This window comes from Poecilia mexicana, unplaced genomic scaffold (genome assembly GCF_051168715.1).
Source record: "Poecilia mexicana isolate PSO_F unplaced genomic scaffold, ASM5116871v1 scaffold_4, whole genome shotgun sequence".
NCBI classification, from domain to species: domain Eukaryota; kingdom Metazoa; phylum Chordata; class Actinopteri; order Cyprinodontiformes; family Poeciliidae; genus Poecilia; species Poecilia mexicana.
Genome location: NW_028263373.1, coordinates 6,389,516 through 6,413,623, shown reverse-complemented (window position 1 = coordinate 6,413,623; position 24,108 = coordinate 6,389,516). Strand labels below are relative to the sequence as shown.

Genomic DNA, 24,108 nt, shown 5'->3' with positions numbered 1-24,108 from the left:
TTTTGGGGACAGGCAGCGTGAATTACGACTTCATACCAAAATAAATAAACGCAAACGCCATCAAAACTTCCTCCTCCCGTCCAGAAAGCACTGCGTCCGTCTCATCTGCTCATGAATCTAAAATGCTGTCTGCCTATAAGCTGGTACTTCATCAGGGTTGGCAGGTCTGCGTTTTTATTCTTCTGCTACTGACGTGGCGTGCATTGTGAAATGTAAAGCGGATTTGAATTTGAAAGAGTGACAGTATCTCTCACTGTTGGCTCAGTTGGGGGGGTAGAAAGATTACCGCAGCGTGTCCGTCTGTCACCAGAAGTGGGATGGCTGAGAATATCTCGCAGAGAGGCAACATTAAAGGAGAAACGCTTTATGCAAAGCACTGTTCAGTCTATGAACTCTGAGTGCACTCTGCAAATCTTCAGTCAATAATTGATTAGGTCTCAAACACGGCTGCACGATTAGACTCCTTGTGGTCGTGCCGCCGCGATGGTCGCACGCTCGGGTTTGTCAGCGTTGCTTTCCAGAGGTTGCGCAAGGTAAGACCGAGAGGCTGGCGTCCTGCTCATGTAACTGTCCGGAGCTGATTGAGAGGAGGAACGCAGCTTGTAGTTATTGTGGAGATAAATGTCCTGTCTTCGTGTGCTGTGGGGGGGGGGGCTTTAACGCGGTTTCCAATTCGGGAAGTCCCATTTTCAAAGCTGTGTCACCGCAGCTCTGAAAGCAATCAGTTCAAGAGCTGCGTTACCTGTAATGAAAGATTTTAAACGCGCTGATTGCATTGTTTGTTTTTCCCTGATGCTAATGCATTCGGTCGACTCGAGCAACGTGCTGTGTTTGTTTTCAGATGGAAATGATTCATTTTGTTCCTGTTCTGTTTGGAAATTAGATTGCTTGATTTTTTTTTTTTTTAAGGCTGGTAATCCTCTCTAGTCAGAAGAAACACAAACTAAGAGGTTTCAAGGGAAGATTTTTCATAGGCAGCACAAGGTAGAATTTTCCAAAATGGACGGTTAATTGGCTTATTTCTAAATTTCCATGAGCTGTTTGTGCTCCAGATGTTTTCTACAAAACATCTGGATTCACGCGGAGACTAAATACACACACCCGGGCTGTGTGCAATTCACAAGTGCGCACTTTATTTGTTGATCCCTATAAAATCCCTATAAAACACATTGAATTTGGCATTTTATAACGCAGCAAAACGCGAATGTCATTGGACTGTGAGCGAACAGAATGTAATCAGCCCTCAGGTGAAGGACAATCAGGTTTCAGTCACCTCAGGTTAGTCAATCATTATTAGAACAGGCTGTCAGAATGTGAGTTTTAGACGAGCGTTGCTGGTTAACACGTTCTCTCGCCGTTCCAGGCCGAGCCTGTGATCCTGGACCTGCGGGACTTGTTCCAGCTCATTTATGACATAAAGCAGAGAGAGGAGCTGGAGAAGAAGGCCCAGAAAGACAAGCAGTGTGAGCAGGCCGTCTACCAGGTACTTGTGAAGCATTTTTATTTTATTTTATTACATTTTCTTTGTCTTGTGTAATGTCAAGCGTTCCCTGCCTTAAAACGAGAACCTTTTGACAGGTGAGCTCTGAATATAGATAAAAAGAACGCCGGGTAGACACTTTTCGGCTCCATTAATGGCACCATCTGCACATTGTGCTTATTCCTCCTCCTCTTCACATCTCCTGCTTAATTTCTTTTTATCTCGCTGTAATTTTCTCTTTGATGATTGCCCAATGATTATCTGAATGCTGGGAAGTCTCTCTGTGCTTTCCGCCTACCGCTTCCACTCCACTGGCTTAACTCTCCACCTCTCTTCTGTCCTTTGCTCCTCTTCTCTTCTGTTTTATTTCTCTCTCTCTCTCTTTCCCTCGCTCCCGCCGGTGCGCCCGCTTCAGACGATACTGGAGGAGGACCTGGAAGACCCGGTCTACCAGGTAACTCCCTGACCAATCACATCGCCTCACTGTCACCTGCTGCACTTTCTAGCTTGCTCCTCTCTGTGTGCACTGTGGGGAGACAGCTCCGGTTTGGGGGACAGTGTGGGAGTAGCCGGGTAAATAAAAGGTGGAAGGTTTCCAGAATCATATATTGGAGAGATTATTGTGTGTGTGCGCGTTGGTGCAGCCAAGAAAATGAGTGTATGTGGAGCTGAAGTGTGTGTTAATGAGTTTTCTGTTTTTTTTTTTTTTTCCTTTCTTGCTGCTTAAAGTCTCCATGTATGTCTGAGATCTGTTCTTCAACTGCTTTTTAATGACGATGCTCTTTACTAATCACCTATGCAGTTTCCCCCACTTTTTTCTCTCAATTTCTCAAAATCACCCAATTTTTCCTTCTTCTGCTTCTTCTTCTTCTGTTTTTCTTCTTCTTTTTTTTTATTTCTCCCCTCCGTCTCCTTCCCCCCCACCCCCTCCGCTGCTGCTGACGTTGTAGTACATTGTGTTTGAGGCCGGACACGAACCCATCCGTGACCAATCAGAAGAAAGCATTTATCAGGTACTCGCAAGCTCACGTCTTCCGCTTGTGTCTTGCTTTAGCTTCTAAGCTGTAAGTAAACTGCTGACGAGCCGCTGAAAGCGTGTAAAGTTCCACAGATTTAATCTCCTCCATTTACCGGACGATCTTTATAGGCTGCATTGCTCTTTAATGGGATAAAAGTATCGTGGCCGCTTCATAAAATTAATTGCTCCTGTTTTTAAAGCACAAAATGTGCAGTTGGGAAGTGAAAGGCTGTAAATATGGGCGGAAATGTAGCAGCCAAAAAGTTTCTCGGAGGACCGGTCCTGTTAAAGCCCGCAAGTCTAGGGGGATGAGTTGTTTTCTCCTGCTCCTTGGAGACGGGGGCAGACCTCCGAGGGATGATGAAGTGCGGTGGGGCGGGGGGATGCAGAGAGGAGAGATGCTGTGGTTATTTCAGGCGTCACCGTGGAAGGCAGACCCACCATCCCCGTGTACCACACCTCCGTTCCCCTCTTTTCCAAGCAGATGAAAGCAAGTGGAAGGGGGAAGAAAGATTAATCACCAGCCCCTCGTTTGATCTTTAAATAAAATGGATTGAAAGGGTTGGGGGGGCGGGCGGGGGCGGGAGTGGGGGAAAGAGTGTCCTGGCACATGCACAATCGTACAAAAACAAACACACATGCTAGCAAATCCCTGTGCATACATCAGGCGTAGGAAACCAGCGGGCTGAGCCAGCCTGCAGCCACAGAGGAGCTGCTGGATGAATAAAAATGGCCGCTTCCGGAAATAGGCATGTGGAAGACGTAAACAAGGCATTGAAAGGAGGCGACGGGATGAAGGAAGCTGTGCCAGATTTATGTCCAGATTTTTTAGTTGTTTTTTTTTTCTTTCTTAGCAGTGTTGGTTTTCATTCACAACTCAATCTAATTAGAACACAGCAACAGTGTCCTTCAAAAGTATTAAGATCCTCTGAAGGGCAAACGTGTTTATTTGGGATGTTATGTCACTACAATGCGGTACATGGCTTTTTAATTCTTTTACAAGTACAAACACCTAAATGTATTTGCATTTGATAGTTAAATTCAGCTGCCTTTACTCTAGAGTGCAAACAGCTGCCTTCGAATGTCACCTAGTTAGTGAAGAAATGGAATCTCTATATACAGATTTAGTTGAAATTGAATGTTAAGAAGTTCCCATTTAAAGTTTAACACCACCCATGCAAGAGACACAACAAACAGGTGGCTGGTAATGTCCCTGTGGTAAAAACATGGTGGTGGCAGTATTATGCTGTGCAAATACTTGCCTCTAACAGACACAAGGAAAGGTGGTCAGAATTGAGATAAAGGGCATGCAAAAGACTTATTGGAGTTCAATCTGGAATCCTAAACTTAGTCAGTATGAGAATAGAGTAAATTAAAGCATATTTATGTCTTTGAATGGCCAAAATCAGTGGCATGACCTGACAGAGCTCCTTCAAATCTGACTGAGTTTGAGTTATCATGTAAATAATATGATAACTCTACAAAATATTGGTAAGAAACTGAATAGAATAACTTGTTGCACAATTTCTGTGTAAAAAAAACAAAAAAACAAAAAAACTTTAAAAGCCAACCATGTATCCCAACCCTGATTTATGTTGGTTCGTCATCTAAAATCCTAACAACATACACTAATGGCCGAGGTTGAAAAATGTGAAAAGTTCAGAGGATGTGAACACTTTCGCAAGGTGCCACAGCTGCGCGAGCGCTTCTCTAAACTCTGTGCAGTCGACGGAGAACGCAAACAAAAGAAGCGACTTGATTCTTACGTGCGTTCTACTATCACATTTTGTGATCGCGCACATACAAAGCAGTCAGTCTGACACTGAGATATTACATGTCTCCATGTGTGACATTGTGAGTTATTACATGTCTGAAGGTGTGATCGGCAGCCTGGATAAGGCCTTTATTAACCTAGTTGATGAGGTTTCATTCCGCCGATTTTAATCCCGATCACATCCCAGCGCCACACAAGTCACATCAGTCACCGGCGACTGATGTGATTCACGGCGAGGCCAGTCGCAGGGATTCGTGTTGGCTACCTGTGTGTCGTCGTGCTTGGAACAGTTGACGTGTAATGTCTGATTGCCTACTGATCCGGAGGTAACGGGCTCTCTTGGCTGTTCTCTGAATCCATTGGTCAATTGTGTAGGTGCCCACCAGTCAGCAGAAGGAAGGGGTCTATGACGTCCCAAAGCGACACCCAGTGAGTGACCGAGTGTTGTCGCCCGCGTTCCTGGTCATCTACCTCAGCCTGCCTCCCCATTCCCAGACAAACCTCTCAGCTGATTCACCATCACTCCAGTGGAATGAAAACACCTCCTAGATTACAGCTTTAACCTTTGATTCTCCTTCAGATTAACAGCCATCCCTCACACTGATCAGGATTATCTGATCGCTTGCCCTGAGAGGTTTGCTGGGATCCAGTGCCCTGTGCGGTGTCCTGTTACTGCTTTGTGCCGTGACCAGTGGTGGCTCGTGTCCTGCTCCTCGTTGCTCCGCGGTGCCTGCTTCCTATGGTTTTCTGGGACAGTGTGTGTGTGTGTGTGTGTGTGTGTGTGTGTGTGTGTGTGTGTGTGTGTGTGTGTGTGGCATGCGAGTCGGCTCGGCGAAGCATGCCTGGCGATGGTTAGACAGTTGTGAGTCCTGTGAAAACCTGCATGGCCGTGTGTCAGATTGCATTGAACTCATGCTGTGTCTGTGTTATCTTTTGACTCCTATTGTGCATGGCATTACTTTGATAATGTATTTTGTATTTGGAGTGGTGGAGCAGATCTTTATCCTGTTAATGCATATAAGTGTTTGAACGTGTGGTTTACAGATGTGGTGACATTTAATGGCAGCGCTTTTAAAAACTGTAAAGTACATTCATTTTTTTGAGAAATTTCTAAGAAACTGACCTATTATATCAACACACAGGCCGGTTTATTTTAACCACCGGTAACTTTCTGATCGAACCCTGGTGTTAAATTAGCCACGAGTAAGCAGATTGAGAGCTGGAAAAACATTTCCAATGCTCACCGTTAGAGATCTGTAGCAAAGAGTAGCATCTTAGGGAGACCGTGTGTTCATTACAGCCTTGAAACACTGCAACATGCCAACCAGTATCTTGATCTGCATGTGTCTTTTCTGTTCTGCCATCACCACCGTAAGCAATGGAGTTTGATGAATTCCACTGGAGCCATGTGATTCAGTCACATTTGACTTAAAACTTCACCCCCCTTCCTTTTTGTTTGCTTTCACTTCAGTGGTATTGGAAAACATTACACCACATGAAAATAACACTGGTTTCATCTTCTGACGCATTTGGCACAGTAGCGTACACCATTTGATCACCAGCTGTCACTCAACCACATTAAAACTGCAAGACTCATACGAGATGTATATTTATTAAAGGGACAGTATTATGTAAAATACATTTTTTTTTAGCTCTATTTTATATTATGAGATATTTTAAGATATTCCTTTACCAAAACATGCCTGGAGTGTTGCTTTGATCCTTTCATGCATGTTTAATCTCCCGTGACAACTATTCAGTCTTCGAGGCGCAGCTCCTCCTCAGAGCTTCAGTTTCCAAGGTTCCACTTCACAGAGCAATCCCCCCACTCAGCTCCTTCAGACTAGCCAGTAGCAATTAGCAATCACCTGGTGGAACTGAGCATCTGCTGAGCTCATTACAGGAGCTACTTCTCAGTTGTTAAAAGGTTAATAGAGGAGCATGTCGTGATGACTTATTGAAGGCAGTGTGTCAGAAAGAGCAGGAGCTTTTAAGGAGACAGAGGTCCAATTTCAAGGTGTTAAATTACAGGGTCAAATTTCTTTTAAGCTGTATTTGACAGAGCATTTTTATCACAACTGAAGGAAACAAAGTTACTCATTTGCGCTATAAAATGGTATTATGTGCCTGGAAAATACATATTACTTCCCTTTAATGCATCAGTAACAGTTCAAATGTAACAAGAACTCTGCTTGATCTGACACATCACTGTGACATATATTATCTCGCCTCAGGATGCTGGATGCTTGAAATCAAAACTTAAACAAATTGACCACTTAATGTCTCGGTAATTTAGCTCTTTATTAACTAAACTCTTTGAGTGTTTCTATTTCATGTCAATTTATCCTTTTCACATGGGGAAAAAAACTTAGTTGTTGCTATAGTAAAGCAAATGCACCCAATCAGAACACGGTGAGCTCCACTACATGGCAAGACAAGAAACAGAGTGACAGCAGCTTAAGGTTGAACTTTTCAGCAGCAAACACTCCAGGTTGGTTTGACATGAAACAAAGGAATATGTGGAACAGAAGCTCTTACTCACTGTTGTGGGTTTTGAGGGATTTGTAATGTTTTTGGGTCTATTACTCTTTCAAAGACCATAGAAACCTGGTTAGAATCCAGTGCAGTTTTAGCAGGAAAATGATCATAAATGTGTAACAAAATTCATAGAGAAATAGTTTTTCTGATACAAAATCAACCACCCTTGGGTCTCACAGTCTGGTATGTAGAGAGACTAAATATTGTCCTATTGGTGAAAGGGACGGGGATCCAGAGGTGCCAATAACCGTACCACTATTGCACTGATTGGTCTTGTAGTGGCTGATAGCGAATTTGGGGTTTAATTAAAGGTCTGTAGATCTGTTCCTTTTTTTTTTTTTTTTTACTGTTTACAATGTCTGACCAATTGATTGGCGTATCTGAGTTCCAATGAATTTGTTGAAAATGTTGTTTCTAAAAAGCATTTTCTTCCACAAATGTATTCAGATTAATAGTTGCATATTTCTATTTATTAGAACTGGATTTTGCTACTACGTCAAGAAAAAAAAATCCATCATGTGTTCACGTCTGTAATATCTCTAAATGCTTGTTACTGTGCCGATAATGAAAGATGACCTTCGCTTGTGTCAGGCTGCCTTATATCTCATCTGCTCTCTATCTGACTATAAAGGTGATCGTTTTATTGCCGCCCGATTCCATCTTCTGTAATCCAAACACTCACGGTAATCAGGCTGCCGTCCTGTGGATATGTGGGAGTGGATGTCTGGTTATGTGCGACACCTCCTCCCGTCGAGCTTATTGTATTCCACATTCACATGCGCCCTCATTACAATGCAGATCCCACCATGTTTGTCTGCATCCCTCAGCAGTAGGTCTATTTTTTTTGTTTTCTCCCCCCCCCCTTAAACTGCTATCCTTTTTCTCTGCTGGCTGTCACATTTCCCAATACCATAAATTTAGGTAGCATCAGTCTCACAGTTTTCTGGATGCTTATTATCTCCACATTTGGTAAGAAGCTTACAGGCACCATAGTACTTTTTTTTTTTTTTTGTTCTCCCCTCACCGGCTTACGGCACATGCTGCTTTTTGGATTGCCTTTGCGCCGGTAGGTGTCTGGACGGGACCGAATCCAACACGTTTCTGTTGCCGTGGAACCAATTGGACTTTGCAGCACTCTGAAAACACTTTAATTTGATTTGAAGATAAATCCAGCGTCGGAGGGTGGCACGCTCCCGCTGTAATGCCCTTCAATCTTCTGAGCGTGAGACGCATCATTCTCTAATGCCACTAGGCGAGGAGCATATCGTGTTTTCCAACAGGAACCCGTTCCCCGACGCTCCGGAAGTCAGAAACATCATTCAGAGAGCATGATGGGTACACGCTGACAGAGCTTTGGCACGGCAGCATGTAAAACTGTTGGAAAGTGGAAATATCTCTTGAATAAAGTCAGCAGGATGTATTTTTTTCTCTTAGTCCAGTCTGACCAGAAGCAACCACAGGCTCGTAGTCTTTTAAATTCTCACATAACTTGTTTTTTTGTTTGTTTGTATTCGAGATATGAGGCAACTTTTAGATGTTACGATTTGGAGTAGGGTGTATTGCCCAGAAACACACTGACATGTCGGGAAGAAGCTGGAATCAAACCCATAACTTTCTGATTGCAGGAAGATTTCTCCACCCGCTGGTCCTCAGGCAGTTAAATGACAGTTTTTCATATGTGCTTCTAATCGAACCTAATTACAAATTGAAATTTAAGCCAGTGAAGTAGCACAATTGCCACAACTAAAACCTTTTAAGATTTGAAACACTTTATTCTAGCTGCTGTTTAATGATTAAACGGATTGATGCAATTTTCCTATTGTCAAGATACAAACTAAAAAGCACATTTTGAAAACTGTTAAGCAGGGTGGCTCCCAAACGTAAATGCTGCTCAGAGCCCAAATGAGCCTATGGCCGGCCCTGCCACGGTTTTCACTGCTGTTATAAATCGGCAGCGCTCTCAGCCGGGCGGATGCTGGACGGTGCCATGAAGTGACGTGTGCGCATGTGCGCACACCACACCTCAGACAAAATGATCCCATTAGTGCGGACGTGACCTCCTGTCTGCGGCGGTCCCTTCTGGTGTTTACTCTGTCACCTTCTTAAATCATGGCAAATCAATAAAACACACACACACACACCCAAAAAGTCATCCCGATCTACAGAGCTCTTGATCTGGTCAGACCTGTAATAGTGCGTTGAATCAACACAAGCCTCAGAGTCCGCATGTGGAGGTCAGCATATCACATTTCCAGCGGACAGACGCGACAGCTCCACTCAAACACTGGATTACTGATAACTTGGTATGATGGGATCACGACTGTAAATTACACTTTGGGTTGCTTTAGCTTTGGAGTTTAAACAAAGGTTATGCCACACACACACACACAGACACAGACACACACACCTACACACACGTGAAGAACTGTAGAGTCAGTCATTCTGTTTGTCTGTGTTCCTATAGCTCTGGATCATCCGTTTTATGTGATAGATCAACGCAGATTAGTGCAAATTGTGAAGCGAAAAGGAAAACGAAGCACGGTTTTCAGTAACTTTTTTTACAAACAACATCTGAAAAGTGTGGCATGCATTCAGGTTGTGATTTGACAAAATCTGAACAATTTGTAGGAGATATGGATGCTTTTTTAAGGCACTGTAACTATTCATGGATCCTCCGAGGTTTAGGAGATGCACCCAGTTTCAGATGGTGAATGAGAGAAGATTCAGTCGTAGCATGTACGATTTTATTTTTCTGACTTGTGTGCATTGTTTGCACAAGGTCGGCGGTGCTTGCGCCGCATGCCAGCGCAATCAGTCACTCGGCAGGGAATCAACAAGGCGGCGTTAATTAAAGGGGATGCATTAATTGTATGCAGAACACATGTGCACAGGTAATTACTGTTTCCCCGGAGACGGCTAATTGATAGGTCTGCGGCTGCGATGATGAGGACTATACGGGCTGGGCGAAGGGATGGCGAGAGTGTCTAACGGGCACAAAGGGATAATTGGCAGGAAGGGAAGCGCGAGAGCGAGGACAGAAGGACAAACTGAGGGAAAGCCAGCAGCAGACTGCAACTTTCAGCAAAGATGGCAGATACTGTACAATTCAATGGATAACACACACCAACACACACCCACGCCACAAAATTCAGACAAATGTGTTTCATCAGCTAGATTGAAATGAGCGATTATGAGTTCAGATTTTTTGAGGGAAAAAAAAGCTCAGTAGAAAAATGAGCTGTGCTTTTAGACCTGATTACGACTGGGCAATGTGTTATTGTTTTTCAGCATCAGCTAATGATGGCCATATCTCATGCTTTCATCCAATGAAAGCAGCACACTCAATAATATTGTCACGCAACAAATACGGCACTGGCTTGGCTCAGACCAGTCTGCGCATCGTGTCTGGCCCAGAGCCGGAAACGGAGGAGGCCTTCGTCACACCGTTGTCTCTGCAGACAGAGGAGGGTGGTATTGGTGGAGGGATTTCGCAATAGACATGAAATCATTCCGACACTCTGGGCCTTTCACATTTTTTGTGAAACACAAACTTTATCGTACTTTATTGGGATTTCGCGTGATGGACCAACAGAGAGCAGTGAAAAGCTGTAATGTAGAAAGAGTTGATACGTGGTTTTCAAAATTATTTCAGTAATAAAATCTCAAACTGGTGTGCCAAACCAGTTCACTGAATGTAGAGATGGAACATTTTCAGCATCAATTTTCCAAGTTTTGGTGCAGATTCTCAGTTGCATTTAGATCTAGACTCTGATCAGTCTATTGACATTTGCACTGCTACCAATCATCTTGTCCTATGCTATATTCACATTTCCTTGTATTTTAATCATACAGTATGAAGTTTATCTATATAGAGATTACTTTTATCCTGTCATTGGTACTTGTAGGTAATATTTTGTTATATTTATAAGGTTATTTCACATTTTGTGCTTTTTCTAACCTGTTTTTAAGTGGCGTTCTTGCAGACAGCGAAGTAAGTTTTTTTTATTATATAAGGAAATGTGTTTGTACTCTGCACATGACAATTAAACGTTGAACTTGAATACCTGAATAAGCTTTGATTTAAACCATTCATTAGTAGCTCTACATATATTTTATGGACATTGTAGTTTCCGATCCATCCTCCCGTCTTACCTGCTTCCCTCTGAGGAAACAAATTCCCACAGCATGATGATTTTTCAGAAATCAATATTATCAATAATACCAGGTAGTTCAGTTTTTAACCTGAAGAGAGCACTGTGTCCCACTTTCTTCTTACTGTGTGACAAACTGTCAAACAAGACTTCTTAGTGATGAACATCTTCTGACGCCACTGTCCCACCAAATTTGTGAAATGCTCCACTTATTAGCCGTCCTGTAAACAGATTCTCCCGCCTGAGCTACAGAGCTCTGCTCCCTGTTTGGGGAAATCATATATCATTTTTCATTGCACAGAATAAATGTGAGCTACTTTGTGTTTTTGTCACATAAAAATCCCGGTAAAATATGTTCAGGTGCCAAAATATGGACCAGTCCAGGCTCTTGCAAAGCCCTGTGTTTGTGTCATGGTTAGCAGATGAGCTAACATGGTGTATTCAAGAGATCAAACATCACTACTTTCTGTGTGTGTGTGTGTGTGTGTGTGTGTGTGTGTGTGTGTGTGTGTGTGTGTGTGTGTGTGTGTGTGTGTGTGTGTGTGCGTGTGTGTGTGAATTGAAAATAACTAACATGTTTGTGTGTGTGAGATCATTTTCATTCCACCTGTCATCTAACACTGGGGTTTGGATTACAGAACGGACATAAAAAAAAATCCCAACATCCTCATAAGCGCCAGAACGCTGTCAAACGTCAACAGCAGCCGAAGCAGCAGGAAGTTGCAGATCTGATAGACTTAAACCTGGACCTGGTGACTGAGGTAAGCTTGTACGTACACACCAGGACGTCTTCCTCTGTTTTCCTGCGGGGAGCCGTAAAGGTTAGCTCTCAGCCCTCATTAGCTGCTTCGCTAGTCACTTCCTCAGATGAGCTTTTGTCGCCACGTCCTGATCGGTTCTGCACCTTTTGTTCTCCTTTGGTCTGAAGTGACCCCGACCGTAGACCACTGTCATTACTGAATAAAACATGCACCTTTTCCTGTTGCTATAGCAGCCAAGTTTGGCCAGGAGGACATTAGGATGCTGCGCTGCTGCGCTCCCACGTTCACACCTGTGTGTTTTTGTCTAAAACTCAAAAATAGATGTAGCAGAGACGAAGCCCCCGTCCATTAGCTCCGCCGGGAGGTCTTTCAGCAGAGAAAATATCTCGCAGATAAAGTTCAAACTCGAGCAAAACATGGGATCACTTCTCTGGGAGTGAATTCAGTCAGCTATTTAAAAAGAAATGTTTGCAGAGAAAAGAATTAAATCAAAGAAATTCTTTTCTATGATTCAGTTTCCTTAATTTTTTTTAAAACAGATGACATTTTAAGAACTGGTTGCTAATCTTTCAACAACACAAAAAGTAAATCACAAGATCTTTAAGTGTTAAAAAAAACAAAAACAAAACCACAGGCATCCATCTAATTTGCATATCTAAAACAAATGTTTTCACAACTCTAATCATGCAGATGAGCATCCAGTTAAGAGACTCGCACGTCTTAATCAGTTGCTGCTGATAGACAGGTTACGCAGCCCCAACAAGACAGCTGCCAGCGCCAACAATGAAAAGCATCCGAAGCTTCTTTCCAGAAGGTAAACCAACACGGGTTGTGACAAAAGACGCTGGTTGTTCCCCGTCTGCCGGGTTCAACAACCTGGAGCCAAAACAAATACATGGGGAAGGTTGTAAAACACACAGGTAGACAAAGGAAAGACTTCAAGACAATGCAGTCAAAAAAATCAAGTGGAGAAAATGAAGCAACTTTTAGCTTTCGTTTTAAATTAAAGTGTTGCTCTCTCTAAGTTTTGTTGCCTAAATGAATGGCAAACATGTCTCAACATGCCATCAGAAATATGACTGCCTTTTAAATCATTTTTGCATTGATATCATGAATTAATTAACTTCAATCTCTTATTCCCAGAACTCATTTACAGTTAGTTAAGCCTGTTTTGGTAAAAGAGAACTTTGAAATTGGTTTCAGATTGAGTTTCTGCACAACCCTTTGTGGTCCATCATCAGTATTTCAAATAATACTGTATATTCACAACAGTAGTAAAAAGCTTTATTGGTCCTTGATGTTTGTGGGGTCTGCATCAGCCAGATCCTTGGTTGAATTAAGGATGCAGATTCAGATTGTTTAGCTATTAATGTCCTCACCAGTGTTAAAATGACTCATTTTAAGCCTTATTCACTCCGTAACAACATCTAGACTCAAGAGAGTTATTTTTATATTGCTTCAGATGGTGCATCCACTGATCATTAAAGATTGGCTATTTGAATTTATTACCGGCTTGTCATCTATGTAGTTTATTTGAGCTAAAAATCTCTCTGCGTTTTCCTGTGCATCACTAATTGTAATTCTTTTAAAAGCAAATAAAGAATTTCTTCATACTCCAAAATTTCCAAGAGAGCTGAAGCAGCTCTGAACAGGAAGTTTAAAAATGTCTCCCTGAGTTAAATGTGTTTTTTCATCCCCCGAACATTTCTCAAAAGCAGCTAATTTTAGCACTTAAGTGTAAAAATTAATCCAATTGGAACTTTGTCACTGCTTCTTGTCGCATCTGTATCTTAACTACTTAATCTCTGTATGAGAGCAGCTTCTGCTGCAATAAAATATACATACCACAGCCTCAGATCTTCTCCCAAGGCTTTGTGAAAGTAAACTCTTCATGACTCAACGTCGTGATCACAGATCCATTTTCTGATAGATGCACAAAAGAACTTTCCGGTCCGCATGACCCATGAGTGAACGGGGGGGGAGGAGATATTCTAAGAACATTCATTATCTCTGCAAGAAATTACCCGCATCCATGATTTATGCAAATCTCTGACCATGTATTCAAGGCTTAAATTCTTTTTATCGACTAAAAATAGTTTCCTTCGGTTGCCACTGGCCAAAAGATATTAGTAATGCGCAACAAAGAAAAAGAAAAAAAAAAGGAGAGTTATTAAAGAGAACCATGGGAAGGAAATGATACAGAACAAGTTCAGATCAAAAGGATCTGTAGTTATGCCCTCTGAGACACAACACACATCATCCTCCGCGAGAGGAAAACAATAACGACTCGGGCTCAGAAGAAGACTCCCGTACAGTAAAGATGTGAGGCGGTGTGTTCCTCAGCTAGCAGAGAGCGCCGCTATCAGAAGCACATGACAAGTGTAATAAGTCATGGTGGGTATTGTCATCCTGATCATTACATCTCATTCTCCCATCTCTGCTCACCTCTCTTGTTCCCCCCTCCTCGGTGTTGCTGCAGCGGCGTTCAGGTAGGTGGTGTTTTAGCCGCATGTAGCTGCTCCCGCATTGCATGCGACGTGCGATGCATGTTGCACCGGAATGCTAAACACTTCACAATTCGATTCCCAGACGAGCGTAGCAGCCATCGCTCCCTGACCGACTGCGTTTGTTCTCTTCTTTTTCCCTCCCCTCTCTTTCTCAGAACATCAGCCAGTTAGAGATTTTCGGAGACATGTCCACGCCGCCTGACATAACCTCCCCGTCTGTGAGTAGCAGCCATGCTGACATAATGTGTTTTAATCAATCTGCATTTTTTTTTTTTTTTTTTGTTTGTTTTTTTTCCATTGTTGCTTGCTCACCTGACATCCGATTCCCACAGACCCCGGCGTCCCCCGCCAACACCCTCGACCCCTCGCAGGGCCTGCAGCCGCCCACGGAACTGTTCGCTCCCTTCAATCCTGCGTCCGTGCCCTCAGGTGAGACCTTGCTTATTCACCGTCGTCGCCGCCGCCGCTATAAGCACCGGGCAAACAAACGCGTTGGGAGATAAGGAGAAGCTGTGAAGTCAGAGGATTGGGATGCAGAGGACGGAGGGACGAGAGGGAGAAGGGAGGGGAGGTTCTGCTGGAATAAACAGAGAAGGAACAGAATTGAAATGCAGATGACTGGATACTGGAGGAAAGGTGGAGTCGGTTGTGTGCTGAATATGAAACGCTTTATTAGCTTGCCGCCTCGGATGCTTACTGCTGACTTACCTGAAGCAGTGGCAGTCGAAGGAAAAGCAAAAGATGAGAAGACTGAAGTCCATTTCGGTCACTGGAACTACGAGCTCCTGCTTCTCGTATTGTGATTCGTGTAAGAATTGGGTAAGAAAACGAGCCAATGTTGCACACAACGCTATGAAGCACCGTCTTTAACACGCCGTCCTCACTGTGAAGCAGGGTAGTGTCAGTATCATGCTGGGAGGACGCTAAGCACGAGATAAATCTGAAGGAGAGACTGGGTCACTTTTTGTGTTAATATGGCCCAGTCAAAGTCCAGACCTGAATCCAACTGCGACTTGAAAACGCGTGCACACAGATACTCTCCATCCGTTCTGATTGAGCAGAATGAGGAGAATAAAAGGTGAAATCTGCCAGTGTGTTGTTGTGCGAGCCTGGTAGAGAGTTAAAGCTTTAACTGCAGCGAATGGCGTTTCTAAAAAGACTCGATTCGTGGAGGTTGAATAAAAATGCGCTGCTATGTTTGGATTTGTGAAAGCAGGGTGTCCGCACATCCTTAAAAAGTCTTGTTGAATCGTTTATCTAATATTAAGGCCTTAAAATGTCTTAAATTTTGCCGTGGCAGGACTATTTAATCTTTAATATTCTATATAGTTTATTTTTCTTGCGGGACATTTCAGTTTGAGTCGCACAGACTTGAGGCGGTTGAGGCTGCCGCTAACCAGCTGCTAATAGGGTTGCTAGCTAGCTGTTTTTGCATCAGTCATGGGTAAGTGTAAATGTTTCACTATCTGGCTGGATGACAGGCTGACTTCTATTGCTGATCCACATGACATTATGTGCATTTTGTGAAAAAATTTAACTTCTACAATATAAAATGTGAAAGTTTTCCTTTTTTGCATTCTTGTTTTAAATTTCATTCATTAAGGTGTTAATAATGTCCTAAAAAGCCTTAAATTTGAGTTTTAGAAACAGGAACCCTAAAAAAAAAAAAGAATGAAAGCCATCCATAATTTTGCTTCCACTTCACAATTACTCTCCACTCTGTGTTATTTGTGCCCATTAGGCACAAATAACCAAAATAAAACACTTTTTATGTGAGGAAACAATGGAAAAGTGAAAGGGGTTACAAATTCTTTTGCAAGCCTTTTCACTTCCTACCTTTTCAGGATGTCTTCATTTGCTCCCCTCCTTGCCTTTGGTCGTCGCTCTGTGTCTGTGTCAGAGCGGCTGAGGGTAAATGTCAACCTCCTCTCCTGTAGTTAACTACCAGAGAGCAGAAGCTGCGAACTAGTGACTGTGTAATAAGAAGTACCTTTTGCTGATGAGTTTGAGTGATTTTAATGAGACTGCGTTGTGCTCTGCCTTTCCATAATGATCCTGCCTCATTCTGGAGGTAATTATCATAGTTCACCATGACCATTAAGCGGCTCCGCGTTAGCTGCAGGCAGAAGTAGGGCAGCGCTCTCTGGTGATGCATGTCTTATTATCTTTGTGGGTTTGTGCACAGAGGAGAAGCACCAAATGTGGGTTTTCTAATCTCTTAGCCTTTATGAAAAGAACGAGGAAAAATGGAACGGCTCTTTCTAATGTTGCCCGATGCGTGCTTCCAGGTTATGTGACGATGGGAGCAGTACCTCCTGGCCACTGGTCCCAGCAGGCGTTTGCTGCCCAGACGCCGCTAGCCTTCGGGGTCCAGTCCCCTCTGGGCCCCGTGGCCCAGGTGATACCGGGCGGACAGCCTCTGATCTGGGGCCAGGCCAACATCTTCCCCGCAACCCAGCAGCAATGGGCCGCCATGGCGGCTGGAGCCTTCTCCCCGACAGCCTACCTCCCGGCCCAACCCGTGGGCACTCTGCCCGCTGCGATGTTCCAGACGCTCGCCCCGGTCACCACCGTGACTCCGGCCAGCGAGAGCCAGACGGGCGCCGGGGCCAGCGCCTCCGCTCCGTCCCCGTCGGCTTCGTCGAGTCCGCAGCACGGAGAGGGGCCGAAGAAGATGGGCAAGGAGATGTTCAAGGTGGGGGAGCAGCGGCTTCAGTTCAGGGATCGAGTTGAGCCAAATGCAAATTTGAAGGTGTAGTGGTTATACAGCGTATAGTTTTCATAATCATTTATTTAACATTTTTCTAAAAACTTTACAGGAATCCAAAATTACAAGCTGAACACTTGAAGTGCATCAAACAAAAGGATAAAAGGAAAAAAAAAAACCTACTCAAATCACAGCAGTGGGCATCAAAAAACACAACAAACATAAAATGATGCATCGAAAGCTGTTCTGAAAAGATGTTTTGAGATCTGAACATATTTCATAACAGAAATAAGGTGCAACATTATCTCAAATCCATGCACACACTTGCTCTAATGCTGGATGAGCGTCCCAAGTTGGACTTCAGCCATGTTCTATTTTCACTTGTTCAGCTTTGACAGAACGTGACGGGTTTGAGGTCCAGGCTGTTCAGATGCTTAATGCCAAGTTATGTTTTGTATTCTAAACCTGTTGAAACGTCTTATTTTCAATAATCTGACTCAAACTGCCATCAGATGAAAGCAAACTGGTCCTCCTAAAGGAGAAATAATTGTTGCACAAATTATTCAATCCTCAAATAGAAAGGTTATTAAATTAAAGCCCCAAAATGAGTTGAACGTTATGTCCGTGATGAGTCGTATTTGAACTTCTGATCAGAAATGTATTTGGTTCGACTGTCTGCTTCTTCTCCACCCTGTTTGTTTGCTCTTCCTGTTTGTGTTGCGCTGCGTCACATCATTGGGTTTTAGTCGCATGCAAAACTGCAAACAGGAGTCAGAGCTCCTAGAGAAGCATGGAAACCGTTTTTAAGAATTTACCACATCTGGTTCTCCTTTTCTCCTCACTTCCTGTTTTTTTATATATATATGTATATATATATATATATATTTTAATGGGTTTAAATACAAAGTGGAATGAAAAGTGGAAAATAATAGATTTTGACTTAACCAAAGTTCAAGCACATTCACCACCCAAAGTTTTTGATTGGCTTTAATAGAAGAGTCTTTGACCCGTGCTGAACCCAACCTAGTCTGTAGACTCAAGTCACACATAATCCACTATTAACTGTATTAAAGCTGCAATTAGCTGAGCTACATCTGAACAGTGTGTTCATTATATAAAAAAGAGAAACTTTTAAAGTTACTCTAATGTTCGCTGCAGCTCTGACCAGACGTCACCTGTGCTCTCAGGATTTCCAGCTGGCGAAGCCTCCAGCCATGCCGTCCAAGAAGGGCGAACAGCCCAGTCTAGCGGGAACCTCAGAGGCGTTCAGCTCTTACTTCAGCCGCGTGGGCACCGCCCAGGACACGGACGACTGCGACGACTTCGACATTTCCCAAATGAACCTGACGCCGGTCACTTCCACGACGCCGTCCACCAACTCCCGTGAGCGCCCTGCTGCCGCCGCCTCCGCCGCCGCTACCGACCTTCCAGCACCTCATGCTGGAAGGTCACCACGGGAAAAAAAAAACACACAAAAAAAAAAAGTCTGTTCTCCTCTGCAGCTCCTACGCCGGCCCCCAGGAAGAGCTCCCCGTCCAAGTCCTCGGCCTCTCACGTCAGCGACCCGCCCACGGACGCCACAGACCCGCCCACGGACGACTCGTTCGGCGAAGCGGAGGGCAGCCCCAGTCGCAGCGGGGAGGAGGACGCTGTAAGTGTGTGTTCCTTTAAAACGTCCCTCGTGATGCCTCTGTAGCTTACACGGTGCGTTAATGTGCGCTGATAAATAGCCTTTGCTGCAGTGTTGGCGAGCCAGGTAATCACTCTGGCTGATTAGCGGCCGATGTTGCCAGTGTTGCTTGACGAACGCGCATTCGTGCCGGCGCGCGTAAAAATGCACATCAGACGTGGTTTACTGCATGAATAGCAGCACACGGGAATGTGACAGTGTGTGTGTGTGTGTGTGTGTGCGTGTGTGTGTGTGTGTGTGTGTGCGTGCGTGTGCGTGTGTGTGCGTGTGTGTGTGCGTGTGCGTGTGTGTGTGCGCGTGTGCATGCACACATGTGTGTGCATGGTCAACGCAGTGTTAAATTAGCTGGTGGAATTGTCAGAGACATCATTAAGCTGTTATTAATATCAGCCAGGTAGCGTCCATACATCACCTCTTCTAAACAGACAGGTTCATCTCTGCTGGGACGACTGGAGGAGGCAGAGTGCCCCGCTTCCTCTTCCTGGGGCAATTAATAGTTGTTGTTTTTTTTTCACCGTAACCGACAATAAGAAGTAGGGGAAAAGCTAAAGAAGAAGAAGAAGAGAAGTAGAATGTCTGACCTTCTAAGAAACAAGGCTTTACTCTTCGATTTTTCTTCTCTTTTCTATTTCTTTCATGCTTTGCATCTTTTCTCCCTCTCTTTTTCCTGCTCTCCACTCCCCCGGCGTGAAACATTACTTTTATGCCTCCAGTCCAGCTATTATTGGAAAAAAAGAGGACTTTCACGCTGTTGAAAATGTCAGTAGGCCTAAATAACACACATATGCCTTTTCACAACCCTGGCCCCTATGAAAAAAAAAAAAAAAAAAAAAAAAAAAAGGGAAGGGGGAGGAAAAAAATTGCAGAACTGGTGGCAGCACAGAGTGAGTGCAGTGAAAAGGTTACGGAGGGAGAGAAGAGGACAGGCAGGATGGCGTGAACGCAGAGAAACGGCGTCCTGCTCTCTGCGGGGGGAGAGGTGTAAAAAGCAGAAGTGTTTCAGCGCCGGATCGATGGAGCTAACTCCACGGAGGCTTTTATAATTGACCACTGTAAACGAGTGTGTGCGCGAGTGTTGTGTTTATGCGCGCTTGAAATGATGTTTCTGAGAAAATGGACAAACTGGATGGCTTTTTTTATTTCTCCCTCTCCTTCAGATTGCTAAAACCTTTATCTTTGGTGTCTGCTCTGTTCTTAGTCTTTACCAATCCTTCACTCTCAGATTTATTCTTCTCGATCTGCTCTTTCCTTCTCTCTCTCGTTTTTTTCTCCCCCTCTGTCAATTTCACCTCCTTTTCCCTCCTTCCTGCCCCTTCCTCTCGTCTTTAGGCGTGTGGTTCTGGGTCACCCTGCCCCAGTGAGACAGCAGAGCCCAGCCCAGAACAGGCCAGTCCAGAGGCTGGGAGCTAGATGGCAGCAGGGCAGGGTAGGTATGACTCCCCCCTCTTCAGCCTTCGCTTTCACTCCTCCCTCCTTTATTTCTCTGCACGTATCTGTTCTTCTTTTTGCCTGTCATCTTTTTACTCCTGTGTTGTATTTCTTGGTCTTTTTGTTTTTGTTTACCTCAGTTGTTGTGTGATTGTTCTTTTTATGACGCATCCTAGTTCACTGTGGGTTTTTCTGTTTGCAGTGTCTTTCATACCCATTGAACTATTTTACATTTTGGGACAGCTGCGAACTATAATTGTTTTTTTTTCTTTTCTTTATAACCAACATAGAGTAGAGGATGATTCTGAAGGAAAAGGATGCAAAGACTTTTTTTTATCTGCATTTGTGTTCATTTCCTTTACTCCAATAAAGTCCAGCTCACTCACATATTCTTTCACAGAGGTTTTCTAAAATATTTCAAAGTAATATAAGTCTGGAAAGCTGGAATATCAAGAGACAATCCTAATGGACATGCTACTGACTGACGCTTGCAAAGCAGCCAATCCAGGAGAAGCATTTGTTTTCCTTGGTGCCGATTGGCTGTTCCCCCAAAGGTGGAGATAAGGGGGGACTGTGGATGTCAATTTTTGTTTTTGCAACATTAAAAATAGCAATGAAGCAGCCCATGACCTGTGGTCCCAAAACCAGTTTGCTAATCTCAAATTAGCAGTCTTATGGTCCTTGTCTGTTTTATAAAAAAAATTCTGCAGAGGAAGAAATCATCAGAGTTCCTGGACAGTGGAAACTATTCTCACTTATTTATAAGAATTACAGCAAATATTTTAAAATTGAACACATCACACGGAAGAGTCACTTTCTGTAGACTTTTTAACATGACAGAAATTAGCCTGGTCATCTGTGGAATCAAAGACGGTGACAATCTGCAGCGCCACCATTTGGCTGGAGGGTAAAATGCCGCAGAAACACAAAATCGTAACAAGTGTTTTTGTTTAGCACATATCTTAGCACATTTGAACTAACTTACAAGTAGCTATTCTGCAAGATATAGGAGCTTTTTTCCAGTCAGTAATTCCTTAATATTTATTTTAAAAAGTGCTGGTTACTCATAAGATATTTATTCCATGTTGTTATCAGTAAAATAATCGGCCAGTGGAACTAGTACTTTTTTAAAGGAATAATTTGCTTAAATTAAGCTTGAACATTTTGCTGAAAACTAAGCTAGTTAGTTTTTTCAAGTGTACTAAAGATATTTGCACTAACAACTAGACCAACATCTTAATATAAAACTTGGTAAGATTTTGTGGCTTTGCAGTGAGTCGCCGAGCTTTGTTACCACAACAAAACGGCATTATATCCAATACTACATGTGGTAGTACAACAAGATGATTTCCACTGTGAATACTAATGAATATTAAAGTATATTTGGTGGTTGAACTTTTACAAAAGGCGTTTTTAGAAGAAGTCTCAAATATTCGCAAATTGTAGCTATTCACAGCATCTGTGGTCCCTGCACCAGTCGGTGTAAATGGTTATCACTTTCATTCTGCGACAAAATGTTGTTTTAATTTGTGTTGCGTCTGTTGCAAAAATTACATTGCACTGGTTGTACTGAGATCAAATGTGGTGAAGTTCGAGGTTAATGGAGGCTCTGTAAGACCAGAGTTACTCCATATGTGACATTTGATGCAAACTGTAAAGACCTTTTGTGCGTCGACGCTTTCGCCGTTGTGCTCTCACTGTGTCCTGCATTCACACCCAGATCCGTAAATAGCGCACATCTCCGTGGGACAGTCGGCGTGACAGCTAATCAGAAACTGTGCACTTGGATGAGCATCTCATCTGCTGGGATTTCAGCACAATATGTTAATCTTGGATTCTTTGCTCAGTGAATCCGTGATCCATGCTGACATGCTATGAATTATATATGTAATCTAACAGGTCATACGCTCGCCGCCGCTAAAAGTGACGAAACTCGTATAGACAAGCTAAAATAATCCTCCATCGGCTAGAAATTTCAGCCAGGAACATGTGGAGGTGCAGTAGGCTTATTTAATAAGTCACAGAGAGAGAGAGACCCACACACACTCCAAAGAGGAGAGCCATTTTGATCCCCTGCCTCCCCGCCCGGCGTCCTCACCCACACGGTTCTCAACAGCGGCTCCTTAATGATAGCTGCTGGCACTCACACTGGGAAAAAAAATCGAATGGTTTTGTTTTCATCAGCTAATACTTGGGTGCCAAGATTAATGACTAGCCCCATATAATTGGCATTAATTAAAGCAGAAGAAGCCCTGAAGTGCCTTCTGATTCCAGAAGAGGAGGTGGAGGAGGTGGAGGGCTGGCTGAGCAGCAAGTCTCCCCCTTCCCTTTTCGTTTTCTTTTTTTTTTCTTTTGGACCCTGGTTCTGCAGGGCAGCAGGTGGATGTGGGGTCCCGAGTGTTGAATCTGGCTGAAATTGGAAGCCTCCTCCTTCTGCGGGAGGCGGACCCTGTCTGGTCCAGCGCCGCCACCGCTCCCATCTGGTGTTTACTTGCTCCATCACATCGACTTCAGACATCTTCCCAAACACACACCTGTCCGATGGGCTCGGCCCGCTCCCCGGACGAACACACCTGTGATCGATGCTTTCGCCACCTGCGCTCGAATCGGAGCCAAAAGCAGAGCCCTTCCAAAGCTGGTGGGAGCGTTAAGTGTTTTTTTATATTTTTTTTTCTCTCGGGTCATCTCACCATGTCCAGCGTACGCTCTCTGTCTACCGTGAAATGACCAGTTTCCACAGTTCGCTGATGAAATCTCACACACACACAAAGGTATATCAAACTCTTCGGCCTCCAGGTTGGGCCACGTCAGCACATCACTCATACCTCCGCCGAGCCTCCATCATCCCTCCCTCCATCCCCGCTCTGTCTTGGCCCGGGATGAAGTGGCCTCGCCTGGCAGCGCCGGGCAGACGCAAGGCGACGCTGCGGGGCGGTGTGGCGGTGCTGCGTTGGCTGATGGTGAAGTGTGTACTTGCTGTCACTGCTCGTCTCAGCCCCTCTGTCACTTCTCTCAGGGCTGCAGGCAGCTACTTTCTGCTGACTGCTTGGCCTTGGCCACTGCCACATTTACAGCCCACAGCTGAGGTTGATGGCCCAGCCTCAGACCCAGCTGCTGTGAGAGAGTCATGAGACGGTTTTGTTGGACTTTCTTAGTTTTCTTAACTTCCATTCTCATACTTTTGATGTGCAATTTTCTATTATCAACCTGCAATCATATGCGATCCCTTTAAAGTCCAGATCTAAGTCCAGTTGAGAATCTGTGGCACATTAAAACACAGAGGAAGGTGGTTCTAGAAAAGCATCGGCTCTGCAATCTGAGGCTCTGGACCCGCAAGTGGCCCTTTGGACCTTACGCAATGGCTCTTCATGACTTTGGCTAAGAATGATAGAGAACCAACTCGTGTTTTTAATTATAGATGTGAGGGTTTAAACAGTGTTTTTCATAGAATTATTGTCTTGCATATTCACAGAATGAGACTAAAAAGTGCCAGTCTTCCTGGTCATTTGGTTGAAATGATTTTTCTTTAATAAGCATAATCTTTCCATAAACATCAAGAAGCATAGAAAATGTGTCAAACTCGGGGTCTGCTGGCCACATCCGGTCCACCATAGTCATTTCTGTGGCCCTCTGGGCCTCAGAGGACCAAAGAAATCTAACTTAGTGGTTTAAAAATAACAAATTTTCTGCAGTACGTGTGTATTAAAAATGATGTATTTCACGGCAGGGTTTTTTCATCAAAAGATCAAGTAACTTTTGTGGCTCTAAAAGTGCACCGAGAGCAAATGTGGCTACTTGGAAGGTAAAGGTTGCACCACCCTGGGGTTATGGAGGGTTGAGCATAAGTATCCCAATTTGTTTTGAGAGTTTTATCTGAAATAATACATTAATATGTTGAGTTTCTAACATGACCAAGCAGGAAATAGTAGCTACCATTCAGTATGAGCAGCTACTGCCTCCTCACAGGTTTGACTCCAACCTCTAAATCCTCTGCTTCTCTTTGAGAGGGAGAGCTTCGATATAGTAGGCCGGCTCCAGATCAAGCTGCCAGTAT

At 43.9% G+C, this 24,108-nt stretch overlaps 1 protein-coding gene across 1 annotated transcript in view; it reads left to right on the top strand.

The window, feature by feature from the left end:
• Nucleotides 1–20,832, top strand: part of dab1a (DAB adaptor protein 1a) — a 61,085-nt gene extending 40,253 nt beyond the window's left edge. The window contains exons 5-13 of the mRNA XM_088004855.1: nucleotides 1,364–1,483; nucleotides 1,896–1,934; nucleotides 11,600–11,722; nucleotides 14,385–14,447; nucleotides 14,562–14,658; nucleotides 16,518–16,924; nucleotides 18,124–18,319; nucleotides 18,439–18,593; nucleotides 19,956–20,832. Of these exons, the coding sequence (XP_087860981.1) occupies nucleotides 1,364–1,483; nucleotides 1,896–1,934; nucleotides 11,600–11,722; nucleotides 14,385–14,447; nucleotides 14,562–14,658; nucleotides 16,518–16,924; nucleotides 18,124–18,319; nucleotides 18,439–18,593; nucleotides 19,956–20,036 (1,281 nt within the window). The 3' untranslated portion in view covers nucleotides 20,037–20,832. The remainder of the gene's footprint in view (nucleotides 1–1,363; nucleotides 1,484–1,895; nucleotides 1,935–11,599; nucleotides 11,723–14,384; nucleotides 14,448–14,561; nucleotides 14,659–16,517; nucleotides 16,925–18,123; nucleotides 18,320–18,438; nucleotides 18,594–19,955) is intronic.
• The last annotated feature ends 3,276 nt before the right edge of the window (nucleotides 20,833–24,108 follow it).